Below are 21858 nucleotides of genomic sequence, written 5' to 3'. Positions count from 1 at the left end.
TGCAATACAAGAGATGCCACATTAGTGGCACATTTCTAAAGTTGAAAGGTAACAAAACATTTCGGGACTGGAGTGAAAGGCAAACTGTTTTCCTAGCTGTCTATTAGCTAACAGATGGGGCAGATTTAACACTGCTACCTCTCAGCTCTTCAGTCAAAAAGGTGTGAAAACGCATAATATAAGGATAACAAGATGTCACTCCAACACCCCCTCAGCTCCGGTGCCCAGCCAGAATTATCAAGCACTTTGGAACATCCGGTGGGGACAAGGGAATGTTTCAGCTGATATATACTTGTTTTTCTTACACCATTAATAACACCACCACCTTTGAAGGTTAAGAGGTGACCTGATAGAGGTCTTCAAAGTTCAAAAGGGTTATGGCAAAAAATGATCAAACTGAAATGTTAGCTTACTTTCCTCTCTCCATAGATGCTGCCTGATGTGCTGCATGTTCCCAGTGACTTCTGTTTTTATTTCAGATTTCCATCTGCAGTATTTTACCTTTTATACGTTAGCTTGGGTTTACCTTGGGGACAGATCTCCCAAAAATGGCTAACCTGGTGAGTGGGACATTGGATTAAACAGATTGTGGCCGATGCTGACAACCTATCTGGGGCGGGGGGCTGCTGATTGACAGATCTCCCTCTTCTCTCCACACAGTCAGTAGAAGTCAGACCAAAGGCTAAAAGGCAAACTGGCTCCAAGGCAAGGGCCAGGCCCTATCAAGCTAACAATCTATTTCCTGGTCTGACCCAGCAGCTCAGGGAAAGTTATTGAGTTTTCCCTCTTCAAATTTACTCCCCACAGAAAGCACAGTCCTCCTACAGCTTCTGGGTTTCTGTTGCTCAGACTGATGCTCACTACATCAGTTGCAGCCCTTCATGGTTCAGTTCGCCCCCCGTGTCTTTGCCAATAGTGAACCAGTCACTGATCTGCTTGACTATGCACTGTTAACTTCACAATCATGACCAGCCTCCCACCACAAGCAGCTGCAACGTGGCTTAGAGCAGGTGAACTATAAAGAGTGAATAATGGAAAAATGAGAGGTAGAAAACAGAGGAGAGAGAGAAAGAGCGAGGAAACATGTCACTGTGAGAAAAATAGGAAAGAGAGAGAAATTTATAGATGAGAGGAAAGCCTGTGAGAGGAAATGGTGAGATGGCCAGGACACCAATAACAACAACAAATTACACTTGTATAGGGCCTTTCACGTCGGAAAGATGTCCCAGGGCACTGGACAATCAGGGGTTTTGAACCTGAGCTGGGAGCTGGGGTCAGAAGGGGAGGGGACAAGGGGTGGGAGGGTGGCCAAAGGCACGATTGAAGAAAGGTCTACAGACAGGACTTGAAGGAGGGGGTGAGGCAGAGGGATTGTGGGTTAGAGTTCTAGAGTGTGGGGGCAAAGATGCTGAATGCCCGACCACCAATGGTGGGGCAGGGAGTGCGGGAGACCTGAAGCAGTGTGTCCACCGAACAGAGGGAGTGGACAGGCTAATATTGGGTTAGGAGGTAGGAGAGGTTGGGGAGAGCAAGACCGTGGCGGGCCTTGAAGGTAAGAATGAGGGTTTTGTACTTGTTTCGCTGAGGAATGAGGAGCCAGTGAAGCCGGGCAAGTCGGGGGTGATAGGTTCCCGGAGCTTGGTGCAGGAGAGGACACGAGCTGCAGAGTTCTGAATAATCTGAAGCTTGTGGAGGGAAGAGTTGGGAAGTCCAGCGAGCAGGTGGTTGCTCAGGCCAGGACGTAATGAAAGCATGGATCAGGGTCTCGGTGGCCTGCGGTGAGAGGCAGTGGCAGGAAATGTTGCGGAGGTGTAGAACGGTGGAACGGGTCACAGCATGAATGTGGGGCTTGAAGAATAGCTGAGGGTTGAAAAGGACACCAAGATGTCGGATTGGCTCGGTGAGGTGAAGAGTACAATCATGAATGGTGATAGTGTCAGCGGCTGAGGTGCGGAGGCGCTGCCAGGAGCCAAGCAGGAGGGCCTCTGCATTGCCAACATTTGAGCTGGAGCAAATTGGCTCTCGTTCAGGACTTGATGTCAGACAGACAATTAGCCAGGATATCAATGGACCTGGAGTCCAGGCTGGAGGTGGCGAGATAAAGTTGGGTGTCATCCACATACATGTGGAAATTGACCCCATGCCTGTGGATGACATCGCCGAGCAGGAGCGCGTATAGATTGTAGAGGAGAGGACCGAGGACGGAGTCCTGAGGGATGCCGCATGTGACAGTGCGGGGGTTAGAGGAAAAGCCGTGGTGGCCACGAAGTGCAGATGGTGGGAAAGGTAGAATTGGAACCAGGTAAGAAGAGAACCATTGAAGTGGAGGTGAGAGGAGAGGCGGTTGAGAAGAATCAAGTGGAATAGAATAACTCCATAGACTGATAGTTGCAGCTTAGAATCCTGGTGAATCAGGAGTTAACTGGTTGCTTTCCAGAGGTGCCTCCTGGAAGATGCACAAATGAATTTTTGACGAGTAATAATATTTGGTATAGGGCATTTAATGTTGGGAGGTCATCTCAAAGTGCTTCACAGAATTTACTGTAAAGTGCAGTAACTGTGTTTTGTGGGAACACAGAATTGGGTTCATGGTGAATCGCCAGTCAACATTCACTGTGACGAATCACATATGACTAATGGGTCACTTGGATGAAGTACTGCACCATACATCAGAAGAAAGAAATCGAAAGCTTTCAGTATAGGAGGAAGGCAGTGGAAAAAAAAGGAAGAGCAAAAATTGGCCAAGAAAACACAGGATATAGTCACCCATACAGCCATTATGGAGCCTTGGAAAAATGTACATTTTTCAATGTCATTTCCTCGAGACAATTCCCATTACACTACTGTTTTACGTTAAACTTACTCTTCATCAACTGTACAAGAAACACCCAGGTGGAAAGAATTTGCTGAGGTGCTGGAAGCAGATTTAGGAAGCACAATGCGTTAGTCACGCTCAAGGAATCAGAAGCATATCACACTAGTAGCAGCACAGAAGGAACAGCCAGGTTAATTATGTCCCATGGTAGAGTGCATTTAAACAAAACAATTCTGTCCAGTACTGATCCATGACTGTGCGAACGTACCTTCAAGAGGAAGTCAAACCCATTCAGAAAAATCCGTTATGGTTTCCCCGTAAACCAAATCCTCTGCCAGTGATCTCAGCTCTGTAGCTGGATGATGCAGAAAGTCACTTCGTCACACTGTAGGTTTCTCACCACCCAGCAGGAACATTTTCCCTCTCTGGTCACAGGTGGATTTCAGACAGGTTTCCCAGTTACAACAGTACCAAATGGAACTCAATGAACAAGAATATAATTTGTTTTTGTCAGCTGGGAGTCTGACATGTGTGGAAACCCATCACCATGGTTAAGAGTATCCAAACCAAACTGCGAATTCCATGCATCCCACCTATGCATGGAAATTCCAGAGATAAGATTGTTGAAATGAAAACTCTCTCCCTGGAAGGACACATCCTGCTTATCTATAATCCATAAAGCATGAGATGCAGGTTGGCAAGAGCTAAGGCTTGGGGACCCCAGTGTGCATTGGGTACTGTTGGAGTCTAACCAGCTTAAAAACACATAGCTTGCCTTTGATATCGCTGTCTGGCAAGCTTTCCTGCTGCTTGTCCAGCTAAGACAACCCTTCCCATTAGAGTTATGGCTTGCATAGTTAAGGAGCTGAGTGTGTGGATTCCCAGCCCCCATTGAATACAAGGGTATAGAGTACAATATCAAGTTTCTCAAATAGCACATTCCAACAGCCTATTTCTTCCACACCTCTGACCCCACACCCACCAGTGAAATGTGATGTACTTCACCCCATACAATAATGTTACAGAACAGAAATAGGGCTGTTGTAATACAGTTCCATGGCACATAACAAGGAGCCTAGACAGAGTGCCAAAATAAAGCATTTTGGTTGTAAGACTAGGGAAGGTACACCTTAAATCATAAGATTTTAAATGGAAGAGAAAGCTAGATGGATCAGAAGGTATAGACTAAAAAGGCAAGAAGGTAATGTTAAACTTGAGAGACCTGAGTTCAATTCCAGACAGGGCGAAAACTTGGGCAAGTTTCCTTACTCCACACGCCTAATAATAATCCCTCCAAAAAAAACATAATAAATTGGTCATTTTCAATCTACGACTGTTTGTGGGACATTGCTGTGCGCAATTGGCTGCCTCGTTCGCCCACAAATATACGGTCAATTCACTTTACAGTATATTCTGTGAAGCACTTTGGGACGTCTAGAAGACGTGAAAAGCGCTATATCAAATGCAAGGATTATTATTATTATAACTTATACAAAATTTTAAGACCACAGTTAGAATATCATGTACAGGTTTGCGCATCCTACAACAGAAAAGTCCAGGTTTGTGAACACACGTTCATATATCCGGCACAGACATGATGGGCCGAATGGCCTCCTTCTATGCTGTATAATTCTCTGATTCTATGATCCAGGGCTTTGAATTCACCTTGGTTTAGTATGCAGGGAGGTGCTGTTCAAACTCCGCATCTCCAACTGGTGGAACCATCGCTCAATGGGAAGAGATGTGCGCCTGAGCTGTGCGTAGGAGGATGGTGGCATTTCATACTGAGCTGTGCTGCTCACCAGGAATCTCACAGGTTGTTCTTGGTGCCTGCCATCCACTTATTCAGGGCTCAAACCTACTCTTATTGATGATCAAATGATCAACTAGTGACTATCCTCCCGGGGGGGAGGGACAGTGTAAGCAGGATCTTCTTGGGACTGAACTGGCTTGAAGATGATGTGTTTTGACCACAAAATGTTGAAATTTAGGCAACCCTCAGGCATTTTCACTAGTCAGTACCTGAGGCACGCAGATCCGCAGTATTCCAGGGCGCTGCTATTGACAGCCCAGCCAGCCTAGCTCATTAGCAGGACCTGAAGGGGGACTGGAGGCAAGAATTATTCCCACTCAGCTCCTGGTAACTCTGAAAACCGAAAGCCTAGGGTGGTCCTAGCTGGACAAGCAGCAGGAAAGTTGCCAGACAGTGCTCTAAATGACAAGCTAAGTGGTTTTAGCTGGTTAAACTCCAGCAATATCCCATCGCACACTCTGGGGTCCCCAAGCCTTAGCTCTTGAAATTCAGTATTGGCAAAATGTGAGACTGCAGAAAGTGGAAGTGAAAACAGAATTAGATACAGTTACGATCCTGCTCTCCGCATCCCACACAGCTTGCAGGAACTTATTGTCTGTGTTTACACACGATTACAAGAGGAAGCCAAACCCTTGAAACCATATGCTGCCATCAATCATTGGCTTAGGATAGGAGAAAATGAATATGGAAAGCCAGCCCACAAACAAACTTAGTGAACGTCAAGATCAGACTTACAGGCTGATCATTCCACCGTTGAGAATAAGGAGCAACATCCTCCAGTTATAAAGATATCTGCAGCGTGGCTGTGCAGATGTATTGTATCCCATAACATCCACTCCATTTTTAATATCGGCCTGAAATAATTTCTCCTTTTATAAACCATCCAAATGGTCCTTTTGAACAAATATTTCTAGCAGAATATTTTACCCAGGATGTAACCATAGTTGTATTCTCAACCAAACAATGATCCAAATGGCAAGCTATGTGGTTTTATTTAGTTAAACTTGAGCAGTGCTCCAACGCAAACTCGGGGGTTCCCATGCCTTGGCTCTTGTCAACCTACCGAATATTATTTGGAATTAGATAAGTAGGATGCATCCCTCCAGAAAGAGTGTGACATACATATGTAGTTTCCTTACTCTTAAGCATATTAGGATGGACTTCTAAATGTGCGAGACACTCTGAGTGGTGTGTGGCTGATTCCACCACATGCCCCTGAGAGGATTCCTGCAGTTCTTAACAAGAACTTCTAAATTAAAAGTGAATTTAAGAATTTTCCAAAATTTTAATAATACTGCTGCAGTGAGCTGTATGCAGAGTATTAGGTGCAGGGTTGTGAATCCACGCTGTGTAACAGCTTACCTCTGTCATTCCATCCTTAAACGTTTCACTGTAGGTGCTGTCAGGTGAGCTGCGTTGGTCATCTTTGGGGTAGTTGCTGTGTGTCACCGTGAGCACCTCATATTGATTGTTACTCAGACTCTGCTCGAAGATTACAGCTCTTTGCTCATCGCTTTCAGCTCCTCTGTAATGCACTGAAGGGGGCAGGAGCGCAGAGTAGTTTCCAGGGTAAGCCTCGGTTTTGATGCTCACCACAGCCACCCCTGCAACCGACACTGGCGTGTTCGGGGCTGCACTTGGACCATATGCTTCCCTCTTAGAAACATCTAGATGTTCTGGATGCAAAGACAGATTCACTGGAAGCGACTTCAGAACTTGAACTCGGTTGTCCTGCACTTCAAGATCAGCCTGGTTATCAGATGCTCCGAGGCAATTCCTATTAGATTCAAGTGGTAAAGAAACAGATGATCAGCATTATCAAACCCACATTTTGCCCACAAAATATACAGTCAATTCACTTTACAGTGTATTCTGTGAAGCACTTTGAGACGTCTCGAGATGTGAAAAGCACTATATCAAATGCAAGGATTATTATTAGTTAGTTAAACTGCCCGTGTTTATAACTAGCTAAAATCACATAGCTTGCCATTTAGAGCACTGTCTGGTTGAGAACAACATCCTGGGTAAAATATTCAGTTAGAAATATTTGTTCAAAAGGACCGGTTGGACAATTTATAAAAGGAGGAATTATTTCAGGTTAATATACAAATAGTGTGAACGTCATGCAATAAAATCTATCTGCAATTACAGGCATGCCCAGTCACCTGGCAACCAGTAATAGAAAGTGACTGAATGTTCATGGTGCAAAATATCCATATACCCTTTTAGCTTTGGATCTCCAAATTGAAAAGGAACATATGATGGCACCATACGCTGTGCATATGCTCGAGGCTTCGGATGGACATTAAAATACCAATTGCATTCAAAAAGAGAAAGGAGTTTTTCTCTGTATCCTGGCCAACAATCCTCCAAATAAAATTCACTATTCACTCCATGGCTGTTTGTTGGATATTGTTGTGTGAACCTGGTTGCCTCGTTTCACCCACAAAAATACATTCAATCCACTTTACAGTATATACTATGAACTGCTTTAAGACGTCTCGATGACATAATAAGATGCTATATCAAAGCTCAAAGATTACTGTTATTCATATGGTTTGCGGGAAAATGTTGTAAAAATTGGCTGCCATTTCTTTGCCTATAAATACAGTCAATATAAAAATCCTATAAAGCTCTTTGAGATGTCTCAATGATATGATAATCCACCATATCAAAATTTAAGGATATTATTATTATATTATTTCTGATCCGTGCTAACTAAAACAGCAGAGCAAAGAAAGCCCGGGAGAAAGTCACCTAATATTTAAGTATATCTCTTGATCTGTATTACAATTTCAGAGTAAGGCAATTTGGAAAACAACAATCAAATACAATGCATGATTTTATCCTGCTATTTGTGCAATCAGAGAAAAAAAAAACCCCAGAAAACTGTCATCTTCTAAGTGCAGCCGCACTATGTTTTAATATTTGGCTATCCAGATGTCCAGTACAAATTCAGCATTTTTCTAGGTTTAAGCCATCACACACTGGCCCACAAAGAGACAGAGACAACTAGTCAGATACATGAAACCAACAACAACAACATGCCTTTATGTGCTTAGAACCAGTTTTCTCATGTGAATGGATGCCTCAATGCTAAACCAGTCATCATGCCCATAGGCACAGGGGAGGTCAATGCATTCCATATTCTCACGAGCCACTGTCTAAAGGGTTTTCTCATCTTACTTCTAACCATCATTGCTCCAATTTTAAGACACATCCCCTTGTTTTGCATCTTTCTACCAGAGGGAAGAGTTATCCTTCCTTCATTACTTCAAACACCTTAACACACCTTTCGCATACAGTATATTCTGTGAAGTGCTTTGAGACGTCTCAAAGACCTAATTAGGCACTATATCAAATGCAAGCATTATTATTGTTGAATAATCAGATCAACCCTCAACATCCTCAGCTATGAGATAAGTGAGCCATAGGGTAGAAAGTTTACATTTTAATAATAAATTAAGTAATACTTTTTCAATTGAATATGTAGCTCACTAAACTGTAAACCATACATTGAAATTGCAGTTCCGTGCTTATCAGGATGAACTGATGGGAATGCACCGCAAATGTGAATAAGGGCTTTAAAGTCCTTGGCTTGATCCTCTGATAGCTTTCATTTGACTGCAGTCATTGAAGGCCATTAAAGCCATCATTAACACATTTTGAGAACAAACAGACTGGTAACGAAGAGACAATGTTGCACTCACTGCATTGAGTACTTAGTAAGGTAGTATGAACTGATTTTATTCAGGCTGTTGAATGTCTGCTAACATATCACTTCAAGGTGTGAAAGGACTGATCCCAGTACAGGGAGAACATACATTCACCTTGAATTCTGTTGTTTTTAAGATGGATGCATTTAAATGACTCAAAACAACAGCAACTTCCAGTAGATTTCTGGATATATAGTGAGACAAAGGACAGAGTCTTGCATATTTTCACCCGGAGGGTTTGGTCCATCCTCTGTATTGTGTAATCTGATGGGGGTGGGGGCAGAAGTAGGGCCATTATTGACTTTGTATCACTGGAGTTTTTAGGATAGAACCTGTGTTGCCACGGGAAAGCACTGAAGTGATAGAGAGGTAACAATGACACATGGCACCAGAAGACAAAATTGATCGTTCACTTCCTGGCTTTGTGGGACATTACTGCTCACAGATTAGCTGTCATATTTGCTTACAAATTACTCAGTCACTGCACATTACAGTGAAATCCACAATCCAACAACAATAACTTGCATTTATATAGCACTCTTTACTCAGGGTAGCATCCCAGAGCATTTTGCCCACAAAATATACAGTCAGTTCACTTTACAGTATATTCTGTGAAGCACTTTGAGACATCTCAGAACAAATCTGCAGAAACACTACTTTGGTGAGCGAATAGTAAACGTATGGAACAGGCATCCTAGGGAAATGACGGAAGCAAAAAAACATGTTGAATCTTTTAAGAACAATTAGATTTCTGTTAGGAAATAGTATCTCGGGATACAATACATAGTTTGGGACACGACCATATGCATGCGACTGCCAGGATGGTAGGAGGCGAACTGGACAGAACTTGGTTTTCTTTCGCCTAGCAAATTCCTAGGTGAAATTCCTGTTCTTATGTTTCAACGACATGATAAGGCGCTACATCAAATACAAGGATTATTATTAAATCTTGTGAAGAACTCTGAGATGTCCCTCCTGACTTGAAAGGCACAAAACGAAATGCAAGTATTATTATTATCAACATGCTACATACACAATGACAGTGGCGTTGTACTCCACCACTGTCAAGCATTCTGGGACCCTACCCTGCATGAGGGAAGCCATATAAATGCAAGTTGTTGTTAATATACTTCCAGAATGATAAATGAAACTGCATTTCCTGACTCAAATAACAGTGGGGTGGGGATCCAAAAGGCTACCACTATCATCATTTAGGGAAACGATCAATTAGGCAAACAACTGTAAAACTTTCCACAAAGGAATGTGGAATTAATCCAATGTGCTTGTATTTCATTCCCGCCTCCAAGGAAAATGTAACTTAAACAGAGAATGATGAAAGTCGAAGTGGACAAGTCACCAGGAAATATTTTGGTCTGGTACATTAGGAAAACCTTCGTCAGATCCAGGATTTACTGGAAAGTGTAGTGACTGAGTATTTTGGCAGCCAATTTACGCTTTACGCACAGTAACATCCCATAAACAGCCAAGAAATGAATGACCATTTAGGGAATGGTTGGGCAAGACATTGGGAGGAACTCCCTTCTCTTTTTGAATCGTCCTCTTGAACAGGCAGACAGGACCTCAGTTTTACATCTCATCTGAAGGACAGTTCTCTGACAATGCAGCACACCACCAGCATTGCACTGGATTGTCAGTATTGATTGTAAATTCAAAATCTCAGCACAAGGCTTAAACCCATAACTTCCAGACACAGAGGCAAGAGTACTACCAACTGATCCAGGCTGACATGCACAAAAAGCATATCAAAAAATGTCTTGTAATGCAGACATCCCTTGGTGATATGGTTATTGTGACATGAATTACTCATGGAATCCAAGAAGCCACTTGTACATCGTTCTCCTCTCACCTGCTCGTCCTCTTTGTTTTCAGGAAACGTGAGATATTTGGTGAATAATGGAAGGTTGCACTGACCACCCAAAGGTTGCAGCCATTACACAAAGCAGTGTACATCTCTGTAACATTCCAGCTCAGGAATGCTAATCCCCCCCTCTCCTCCCCACACACCCAACCACCCACACACAAACCTTCCCAAAGATTCTGAGAATGATAAAGGTACCTTTTTTCTTGTTCGTCCTGCACATCAGCTACTTTACCTATTGGCAACAGTCGCTTATCCCTGGGAACCTGACAACCACAAAACCCACAAGTGTGAGAACAATGTAAAGCTGGTTCAACATGGACAATGAGCTGAAATAGGCGAGATCTTATTTATGCGCATACAAACCTTGTAATAATCATAAAGCAATCCCAAGGCTGCGGCACTGTCTTCATCTCCATTGATGCTCATCATTGCTTTTGTGGCAGCTGTCAAAGGATTTTCAAGGTAGGATTTCCAGGCCTCGTCTTCACTTGTATAAGCACGTCTGGGATGGAAGTTTGAATCATTCTGTAGAACCACCACCAAGCGCTTGCTGAGGGAAGAAAAATGGGCTTAAATTATTATTAGTGTAAACACAGAACAAATGAATAGTCAGTTGATAAGCTGCACAGTGCAATGGCTCTGCTCTGAAGCAAAGCACATATACTTGTGAAAAGAGGCAAACACCTTCCAATCATATGTCTTCTTCATTCAAAACTAAAGAAGGTTTATTATTTTAACTTTCTTTTAAAGTAAGGAAGTTAGATGAAGATCCAGAGTGCATAGAGCACCATCAAGTTTGAAAACAGCAAATGCAACTTACATTTAAATAGCATCCTTCACCTGCGGTAGTGACACAAAGCGCTTAATAATGGCGGAACCTGAAGCTGAGCCAAGGGGACAGAGAGGTGACTATAGGCATGGTTAAAAACAATGAGAGAAGAGTGCGCAATGAGAGAGAGGAGTGGGAGTGTAATCCTTGCATTTGATATAGCGCCTTATCTACCTCACCCATCAGGCCGCTGAAACTCCTGTTCATGCCTTCATCACCTCCAGACTCGACTATGCAAACGCCCTGCTTGTTGGCCTTCCCAACTCCTCCCTCCACAGGCTGCAGATAATCCAGAACTCTGCAGCCCGTGTCCTCTCCCGCACGAAACTCTGTGACCCCATCTCCCCCACTCTCGCCCGACTCCACTGGCTCCCTATCCTTCAGAGGATCCAGTTCAAGATCCTGGTCCTCACATACAAAGCCCTCCATGGCCTCGCCCCACCCTACCTCTGTGACCTCCTAACCCCCTGCCAACCCGCCTGTTCCCTCCGCTCAGCCGGCTCTGGCCTACTCCACGTCCCCTGACCCACCCGCCTCACCATTGGTGGGAGAGCCTTCAGCCACTCTGCCCCCAACCTCTGGAATTCCATCCCCCAGTCACTCTGCCTCACCCTCTCCTTAGCCTCCTTCAAGTCCCACTTCAAGACCCTCCTCATCGACCATGCCATCGGCCACCCCCCTTCCCCTCCCCTCCCTTGCCCCCCCAACCCCAGCGTTGGGACGTCCTCCTAACGTGAAAGGCGCTATACAAATGTAATCTTGTTGTTGTATCACGTCTTTGAGGTGTTACAAAGCAGGTGTGTGATGAACAGAAAAATAACTGAATACTTGTATGTGTGTAGAAGTCATTTTTTCCTTAACTAGTTGATTTCTTTCATCCTTGGCCTTTTCTTTTAAAGAAACTATGTTCAGTCAGTATTAGCCCTGCTACACATTCTTGGATTGAGAGGGCAGGCAGTCAACATGCCCCAGGCATCTGTCAGTGCTATACAAGTAAGCTGATAAAAGATTTCTGTGGCAACATAGCCTCGACCTTTACCTCACTCTCCTGTAGTCTCTAACTTCACCTCAACCTATGGGGAAATATTCAGCTGCACATAAGTCTCCACCACCCCCTCTTCCCAATTAAAGATCCCTTGACACAATTTGAAAATAGAAGGAAGTTTCTCCCTATTGTCCTGGCCAACAATCCCTCAGATAAATTGGTCATTCATGTCATGGTTGTTTGTGCGACCTTTCTGCACACAAAATGGCTGCTGTTATTGCATATAGGATATAGACACTACAACCATTAGTACTTACCATGAAGTACTTCGACATGTTTTCACTAAAGATGCTGTAACAATCCAAGTTCTTCTTTAAGAGGCATAACAGGATTGATATCGTGTTCATTGATCAAGGCACAAACCCTCATCATCTTACGTAGACTGAAATGGCACAAGCAGTCCATACTGGTGTTTATGCTCCGCACAAGCTGCAAGTCCACCGAAACATTTCCCCTCTCTTTCATGTATGCATTAAGATATGTTAAGTGGAGTCCTGTAGCTCAGTGGTTAGAGCACCCGCCTCACAACCGAGAGACCTGGGTTCGATTCCCGTTAGGATGAAACGTTGGGCAAGTTTCCTTACTCCACACGCTTCTGTTTATCTAGCAGTAAGTTGGAACCCGGTTGTTAATCGATTGACAGATCATTTTTCCAGGGGTAATGAGTCCTTCAAAAAAAATAATAATAAATTGGTCACTCAATCCACGACTGTTTGTGGGACACTGCTGTGTGCAATTGGCAGCTGTGTTCGCCCACAAACTACACAGTAAATTTACTTTACAGTATATTCTGTGAAACTCTTTCAAACATCTTGAAGATGTGATAAGACGCTATATCAAATGCAATGATTATACTATTATAAATACACTGGCATATTCTATCAGCACTGCAAGATGCTATCCTGATTAAATGGCACTATCTAAATGCAAGGAGTTGTTGTATCCTGGCATAGCATATGTTATTATTCCTTACATTTGGATTAAGTATCTTTCATGTCAGGAGGGCATCTCAAAGCACTTCACAGGATATATTGTGAAGTGTCATATCTGTGTATTATGTAGGCAAAGGTAGCAGCCATTTTGCACACAGCGATATCCTGCAAAAAGCTATGAAGCGAATGGCCAATTTTATTGGAGGGGTTTAATGGCCAGGAGACCGGGAGAAACTCCCATCCCTTTACTAAGGATTATTAAACAAGTTTTTGGATCACGTACTGAATTTAAGATTTCCTCTTAAAAGTTGAATAGAAATACTCTTCCCCCTTCCATGTTCCCCTAGAAAACCTAGTCAGAATGAGCAAGCTTTCTGCAAGTTCACAACACGTTGATTAGATTGTATTCATTCATAAAGCACAAAGCTATTTTGGATATGAGAAACGAGGAGTGCAGCATAATGTCCCATTGTTTCTAATCAAAAATGTTACTTTGTGGTTGCCATGGCAGAGGGTCAGATCTGATTCCAGTCTAGGAGCGGAGTCTGAACATGGAGATGCTGCTCAACGAAATCATAGCTTACATTGCAAGTCACTTTAGTAGCAAACAAGAACAATATGCACCTCCAATAAATGTGCCCTCAGTCAGGGAGGATGGTAATGCTGGACTCTGTTATTCTCAAATGCTCTGCTTCCAATTCCAGGCTGCTGGGCTGGATAGCCGGCTTCCATGGACAATCCAGCAATGACTGGAGTGACATCAGGCCAGTGCTAGGAAAGACATTGTTCTCTGTACCAAGATTATCAAACATCACCTGCCTTGAATGGTTACAACCGAAGATTGATGGGGGAAGAGAAAACGCTTTTTTATTGGTTGGTATTGGGGAAGTCATGCCACTTAAAACACTTTAAGAATTCCTATCACACTTAATGCAATATTTTCTTTCACCTTCTTAAGATTCCGCTGTCCACCCATCCATCACTCCTGGATGAAGAGCTATTCCCTAACTCTGCTGTCCTAGAAGTTGATTAATATTACATAGCAGCTTTCCACTCCATCCCCTCGCCCCTTAGTCTATTGGAGAAAGGAAGAACCTCAACATGGCAAAATCCTCCCTGCAACCAATTCAAGCTGCTTCACACAATCCCAGTACTGCACTGCTTTTACCAACTATTTCCATAAAAATTTAAAGAATACAGAGGAGCCACGTAGCAAGGTGGTCAACTTGGCTCAGTGGTTGAGCGCGCTTACTTCTGGGTCAAAATGGTGTGAGTTCTGGCTCCATGTCAAAACTTAAACTCACAATGAAGGCTGACATTCTGGTGTGTAACTGGAGTGTACATTGCTGCATTGCCTGAGGAGCTGGCCTTCGGGTGATGTTAAACTGAGATCCCATCTGTTCCAGTGGATGTTCAAAGATACCATGACACTGTTCAATAAATTGGTTATTCACTCCTTGTGTGTAAAATGGCCACCGTGCTTGCTTACAAACATGAAATCGCTACACTTCACAGCAATTAACTGTGAAAGGTTTAAAGGCATTTTTCGCTATAACAATGCAAGGATTATTACTATATAAATGGCAGTGAAAGTAAACAGTGAAGCCGGAAGCTGGATTTCTACAGTTCTTAAACAGACCTATGGAAACTGCTTCCAAAATGTAAAAGTTTGGCAAAACTCTGCAAAAATTTAATTTTTGAGAAAAGTCTTAAGGCTAAAACCATGTGGATTTTCTGAAGGTCCTGATCTATGATGAGGTCCAATTCCTCGAGTTTAGTTTACCTTCTTACGTTACCCAAGTGACCATTGTTCAGAGCTTCAGACTTTACCCCTTGCTGCATAAATGCAAGTTGCTGTTGTTCTGTGAGCTCAGAGAGTGAGCATACTATTCAACCATCACAGCCGAGCCCTATCATTTCCTCACCTGGTGCCCCACACCCTCTCTTCACCCCATGCGCATACACTTTCTAACATGGATCACTGCTGATCAGGAATTCTGGCCTATCCCCCCACCCTCCCTCCCCGTCCCCCGAACAACCAACTCAGCACAAGCTAGGGATTGAATTTAGAGCCTTTCAGATATGCATGGTTCAAATTCACATTAGATACCGGCTTTATCAATTTTACTGTCAATGAAGTCAAGTGTGTTTTTTTTAAAAGATGTCCTTTTATTGGACTAGTAACATTTATTGTGAAAACTGGGAGTTTTTTTAGCAGAACAACAACAATTTAATTGCATCCTTCAAGTAACGTCTCTTATTACATAGACAGTGCTGTAGGCACAGTCAAAGAGTTGGGCTTTAGGTGGCCTTTGGAGATAAAAAGAGGCTGAGTGTTGGAATTCGAAAGAATGGGGCATAAGTGGCCATAGGCACAGCCGCTGATAATGAGGCAGAAGGAGCAGGAGATGCACAGCAGGTCCGAGTCCGCAAAGCAGAAGGGGAAAACGAGTCAGTAAAGCTGTAAAAACTTACAGAGGTAAGACATGAATCATTTTGTAGGCAAGAGCAAGGATTTAAGATGAGGTTTAAAGATGTTGACCAAAGGCACGTTTGAAGAAATGTTTTTGGGAGGATTTTGAAAGCAGGGAGAGGCAGCAGAGCAAAATTGTATTGGAAGAGTTCCAGAGAACAGGGGCGTTGATGGCTGAAAACTCATCCAAAGGGACTTAAAATAGATAAACAAAAATAAGAGTTAGAAGAGAAGACGGCACAGGCTGGAAAGACTGTCTAAACTGCTTTGGAAAAGTAAAGGGATAACAGGGAACCTCTGGGTGTTTGGCACTCATAGTAAAATACTGCTGCACGTGTATAACAATTTACACTGGATTTGTGGGGGAGGAGAGAAGAGGCATTCACCGTTTTGCAGGTCATGATCATTTGCATGAACTTACATATTGGGAGTGACTATTTTAAATACTGTTGCTGGGTCCTTGTTATTTTTAGACAGTGCGGTCAGTAGTTTTACCGTTTTCATTTCAAAGTCAATAGATCTAGAATTGCATCAAGTATTCTCCTTCTCTCCGGAAGGTGCTGGTAAAAATCTGTAGGCACCCCCAGTACTTCACCTAAATAGTCATTCTTAATGTTCCAGCCTACACGGTAAATATCGCTAGGTTATGAACTACATCACAAATGAGATCAATCCACTCTTCAACCAATAACCACCCATATGCATTTTTCCAGAAGTAAAACAGACTTATTATCCCCTCCCGAGCCTAGGGGCATTGAGATCATTTGCGCCTGGATGAGAAAGGTAAATAAACCAGCCATTGTTGATGCTCCTAATCATTGTTTAACAACCTCTGCTGTAAAGTGTGGCTGTTGGATGGAGGTAAAAATCAGATTTGGTTGCCACGTTTTGCTTACACCATTATTGGTGCTAATGGCTTGAGCTCACACATAAAGAACGGGTAGTGAGTGAGCGACTCGACCTCTGGTAGATTGCATGTAAGAAGTGTAAGGCTGGCTCAGTTGGTAAGAATCTATGTCAGAGATATTGGGTTAAAGCCCCATGTGGGGACTTTGAGCTCATCTCGGCTAACCCTCCAGTGCAGAGCTCGGGAGCTTTGGATCTTCAAATGACATGTTAAACATGACACTATTTGAAAAGAGATGGGGGGGGTTCTCCTAGTGTCACAGTCAACACTTCTCCAGATAAATTGGTCATTCACTTCATAATAATAATAATCCTTGCATTTGATATAGCGCTTTTCACGTCGGGAGGACGTCCCAAAGCGCTTCACAGAACACACTGTAAAGTGAATTGACTGTATATTTGTGGGCGAACGCGGCAGCCAATTGCGCACAGCAATGTCCCACAAACAGTCGTGGATTTAAAATGACCAATTTATTATTGTTTTTTTTGGAGTGATTATTATTAGGCTTGTGGAGTAAGGAAACTTGCCCAAGGTTTCACCCTGCCTGGAATTGAACTCAGGTCTCTCGCTTGCAAAGCAAGTGCTCTAACCACCGAGCTACAGGACTCCACAAGGCTTGTTATGGGATATCGTTGTGTGAAAATTGGAAGCTGTGTTCACCTACAATAATAATAATAATAATCCTTGCATATAGACAGGCGGAAACATTTGACATTTGTGAATTACTGTGCAGCTTGAAAATAGGAAGACACTTTCTCGCATCTTAATATGCATCTGCCCAGTGGACCACACAGATGAAAGTACAGGGAGAATCAAAAATAAAAGAGCACTAATAGAAAAACTGTTTTATATAAGTAGCAGTTTATATAGCCCCAGGATCCACTGAATAACACATGCTTAACAGTCAGAACCCAGAAATACAGGAAGGCCATCAGCAATTCTGAACCAATAGCAACTGACAAATTACCAACCTACACTCCTCAACGCCACTGGCTACAACAATTCAACAGTCCAAAAGAAATCACCAAATAAAACTTTAATAAGATCCATCCCTTTGTGTTGCAAACAATGGTCTTTCTACAATCTACAATCAATTCATCTCGCCCATTATTGCTTAAAACTACCCCATCTAGCTAGAGAAAAAGATGACTTGCAATCTTGTAACACCTATAACCTACGTCTCAAAGCACCGCGCAGTAGTTGCTTCACACTAAGCGCTCCTAGACACTACTCTGTGTGAAGGGTACTAGATAAATACAAGTTGTAGTTATTACTCTCAAGTAGAGTAACTGGTCTTGAGGGCAAACAAAGCCAGTTTAGATCACCAGATTCAAACACGGTTTCTAACAAGAGGCGAACACCAATGCCTACTCCTTCTATAGTACATGCTGACCTAGATTTGGAGGTGCTCAAGTCATTAAACTAAACTTGTGAAATATTAACCTAGTCTTCTCCTTCAGATATGAATCAACCTGCTCTGCATTTTCAGGTTTTACTTAAAGATATAAAAATGGTTTAGGCTGGTTTCTCTGAATGGCACAGTGCGTGTTAATTTTTTTTAGTCAGCCAGGTATCTGACACTTCTGGGAACCCATCACCATGCTTAAGAGTATCCAAACAAAACTGAGAATTCTATGCATCTCTCCTACACATGGAAATGCCAGAGATAAATGTTGGAATGCAATGTGCACTCTCTCCCTGGAGGGATACATCCTGCTTACCTAATTCGGGAAAGTATTTAGCCTAGGTTGGCAGGAGCCAAGGCTTGGGGACCCCAGCATGTGTGTTTGGGTACTGCTGGAGTCTAACCTGCTAAAACCGCATACTCCTGGAGTCCTGTAGCTCAGTGGTTAGACCACTCGCCTTGCAAGCGAGACACCTGGGTTCAATTCCAGGCAGGGCAAAACCTTGGGCAAGTTTCCTTACTCCACACGCCTAATAATAATCCCTCCAAAACAAAACAATAATAAATTGGTCATTTTCAATCCACAACTGTTTGTGGGACACTGCTGTGCACAATTGTCTGCTGCGTTTCACCCACAAATATACGGTCAATTCACTTTACAGTCTATTCTGTGAAGCGCTTTAGACGTTGAAAAGATGTGAAAAGCTCTATATTAGCACTTTTCATGTCTTCTCGAGATCTCAAAGCGCTTCAGAGAATAGACTGTAAAGTGAATTGACTGTATATTTGTGGGCGAACGCGGCAGCCAATTGCACACAGCGGTGTCCCACAAACAGTTGTGGATTGAAAATGACCAATTTATTATTGTTTTGGAGGATTATTAGGAGTGTGGAGTAAGGAAACTTGCTGAAGGTTTCGACCTGCCTGGAATTGAACCCAGGTGTCTCGCTCGTAAAGTGAATGCTCTAACCACTGAGCTACAGGTCTCTTTTATGATAGCTTGCTTTCCCGCTGCTTATCCAGCTAGCCTACATGTTAATGCTTTGCTTTGCAGTGTTAACAGGAGCTGAGTGGGATGATTCCATGCCTCCAGTGACTGCTCTGCCCTTCCAGGTCCTGCTAACAAGCAGTCTGTGCTGTCATCAGCAGTGCCCTGCAATACTGCGGACCTGCCTGGCTCAGGAAGCAGACCCCAAAGACCTCCAGAGGGCTGGCTAGGTTCCGACATTCCATCACCAAACACGTCACCCAGTTCAGCTCCAAGGACAACCTGCTTACCTGCCCAGACTTCATGATTCAGTATTCAGTTTTACAAACCAGAACTTCTATGCACACATCCCCATTATCCTCATGACCTCTCCGACCTGCTTACACCCCAACTCACAATCCGCTGCCTCTGCTCGACTGGCTCCGGCCTTCTGCATGTTCCTCCTGGCCTCTGTTCCACCATTGGTGGCCGCGCTTTCAGCCACTACACCCTGAAACTAGGGAACACTGCGGTCACCTACCCCTCCCCATGGCTTGGCGTAGCCCTCCACCACTGTCAAGCACTCTGGAACGCTACCCTGTGCGAGGGGCATTATATAAGTGCAAGTTGTTGTTATGAATTGATGCGGGTATGTTAAGCTTTTATTGTGTCTTAAATACAATTTCTTCCGCACACTTTAAACAACTAGTGAGGTCCACAGTTTTCACCAGAAAGCGGATAAACAAGACAGAAGAGTAGGGAAATTAGAAAACAGGTGTTCCATACCCACGTCTGCAAGGGAAGAGGCAAACAGGAAATAGAGGAGGGGGAATGTACAGACAGAAGTTAGTCATTGCCCTTGGAAAGGGTGGGCAGAACTGGCTCCTGCATAACGAGAAATATTCATCCCACAAGTGTCCAACGACACTGGTAAACACAAGCTGACTCTGTAGTAAGTTTGAGTACAGATCAGCACTAACCTGGGGCAGGCAGTGCGAATGCTGAAAAACACACGGGACGTTGATCTTTATTTCACACCAACAAAATATCAACTGATCGCATTCCTGCATTAAAAGTGTATTCCTGGATCCATGGCAACCTGACGTTACAACATCAAAATGTTTGTACAGAAGGGATAAAACGAGCACTAACTGCCTGGGCCACGTTTCTAAATCCAGTGAATAAAACGAATCTTAACCATTGTTTCACTAAAATGCAAAACAGGAAAACCTGTGGTTACGAATTTAGTATTTAGAGACCCGAATGGGGTTGTGTTAACCTGTGCGATGTTGACCTGTTTGTACCGTTCCTAACGAGTTGGGTGGTGTGGAGCTGTACCCGGTGTTTACCTGCGGGGATACCTTACCTGTCCGTTTAAACGATCTCAGGCGTTTCACACGGTTTGGGAATAAAGTCGGGAGTTTCAAGTTATCCTAAACGGATTTACACAACATCACGACAAAAGGCGAGTGAGTGTGTGTTTCTCCCGATCCCTCCTCCCCCGACAACAGAAAAGAAATGCTGCAGAATCTCTCTCTCTGTGTCTGTGTGTGTGTGTGTGTGAAGCAAATAACCTGTACAGTCAGCGCTCCCACAGCGGGAGAGGGTAACACACAGAGAGAGAGAGAGAGAGAGAGATCTCCAGGTAAGTGCGGGGTCGTGCGATCCCCGACCAACACCTTTGACCACCGTTTCCCAGTTGAGCCTCCGAATAAAATCACCCGCATTCCCCCCCTTTCCCGATCCACTGATAATATACCGGTGAGATCCTGGATGAGGAGGGCTGCGGGCGATGCACTGAGTGAGGTGCGTTTGTCAATTGCAAAAGGCACATGGTGGGGGGGGGGGGGGGCGCTGAGAGTCGCTTCTGAGGTCCCTAAATACAGGGGTGTTGGGGTGGTGTTGAGGTGGATTCCGTGCACTGACCAGGTAAAGAGCAGCTGCAAAAAACAACCCACTGATGGCACCCAACAGCCGCCGCCTCCTCCACACACCATCTCACCGACAGTGTGTGCGTGTGTGGAAGGAACGACGATCGAGAACTCATTTGCAATACAAATCTTTTTGTTGGCGTTGTGTGTGTTCCGTCTACAAAAGCTGAAGCCCCGATCGCTCCTCAGAAAATGGCCGATGAAGAAGTTACCTTTACCTTTCCTGTTTTGCAACCCCCCCCACCCACCCCACCCCCCAAAAAAAACACACACCTACGGGGCCGACCCCCCCCCCCCCCACCCCACCGTCCTCCCCAAATCCGCGCTTTCTAACCTCAACAAATACGACGGTCCAAAAAAAAAAGAGGGTTTTAAAGTCGTTCGAATAAAAGTGTGCGCTTTGGTGGAAAACTTTGCAAAAAAAAGAGAGAGGAGAGAATTGCAATGCAATGCAATGCACTGCTTGGTGGGGGGTGGGGGGGGTGGGGGTGGTGGGGGGTGGGGGGGTCTGTGGGTTAAAATGCACCAGTTTGTGGAGTGGGAATGGGAGGAAGGAAGGGAGGGAGGTGGAGGTGGAGGGAGAAAAACAGGATCGGGAAAGATAAAAGCAACAGAGACAGACAGAACCAGTAAGTTCACTTACTTGTCCGTCTCCTGTGACATATTTGTGCGGCTCTCCCCGGCGCTTCTTCTTGCGAAACTGGACTTTCAAGTCGGTGCGGTGGCTCTGCGCCGCCGAGAGCCCGACCGACAGGTAATTCCTCTTTTGGGGCTGTCTGTAAAACCGGTAGATCAGCGGCCCCTCCAGCACTGTGCCACCTCACAGCTCACTCACTCACTCACTCTCTCACAGTCACTCACTCACTCACCCTCTCTCTCACTCACACAGTCACTCACTCTCTCTCACTCACACAGTCACTCACTCACTCTCTCTCTCTCTCTCTCACACAGTCACTCACTCACTCTGTCACACACTCACTCACTCTCTCACTCACTCAAGTCACTCTCTCTCTCTCACTCAGTCACACACTCACTCACTCTCTCACACACTCAAGTCACTCTCTCACTCAGTCACTCTCTCACACAGCCTCACAGACACGCATGACAACAGTTTACTCAACCTGGTTTGGAGAGGAGAGGGGT

The 21858-nt window shown here is 44.1% G+C and overlaps 1 protein-coding gene across 1 annotated transcript in view; it reads right to left on the bottom strand.

Moving 5' to 3' along the window:
- Window positions 1-21566, bottom strand: part of grhl2b (grainyhead-like transcription factor 2b) — a 56511-nt gene extending 34945 nt beyond the window's left edge. The window contains exons 1-4 of the mRNA XM_007887958.2: window positions 21359-21566; window positions 10590-10776; window positions 10422-10489; window positions 5991-6405 (exon numbers count right to left, since the gene is read on the bottom strand). Coding sequence (XP_007886149.2) covers window positions 5991-6405; window positions 10422-10489; window positions 10590-10776; window positions 21359-21378 — 690 coding nt within the window. The 5' untranslated portion in view covers window positions 21379-21566. The remainder of the gene's footprint in view (window positions 1-5990; window positions 6406-10421; window positions 10490-10589; window positions 10777-21358) is intronic.
- Window positions 21567-21858: the final 292 nt, after the last annotated feature.

This window comes from Callorhinchus milii, unplaced genomic scaffold, assembly GCF_018977255.1.
Source record: "Callorhinchus milii isolate IMCB2004 unplaced genomic scaffold, IMCB_Cmil_1.0 Scaffold2, whole genome shotgun sequence".
Classification (NCBI taxonomy): domain Eukaryota; kingdom Metazoa; phylum Chordata; class Chondrichthyes; order Chimaeriformes; family Callorhinchidae; genus Callorhinchus; species Callorhinchus milii.
The sequence above is the reverse complement of the archived record's forward strand: the minus strand, read 5'-3'. Positions and strand labels throughout refer to the sequence as shown.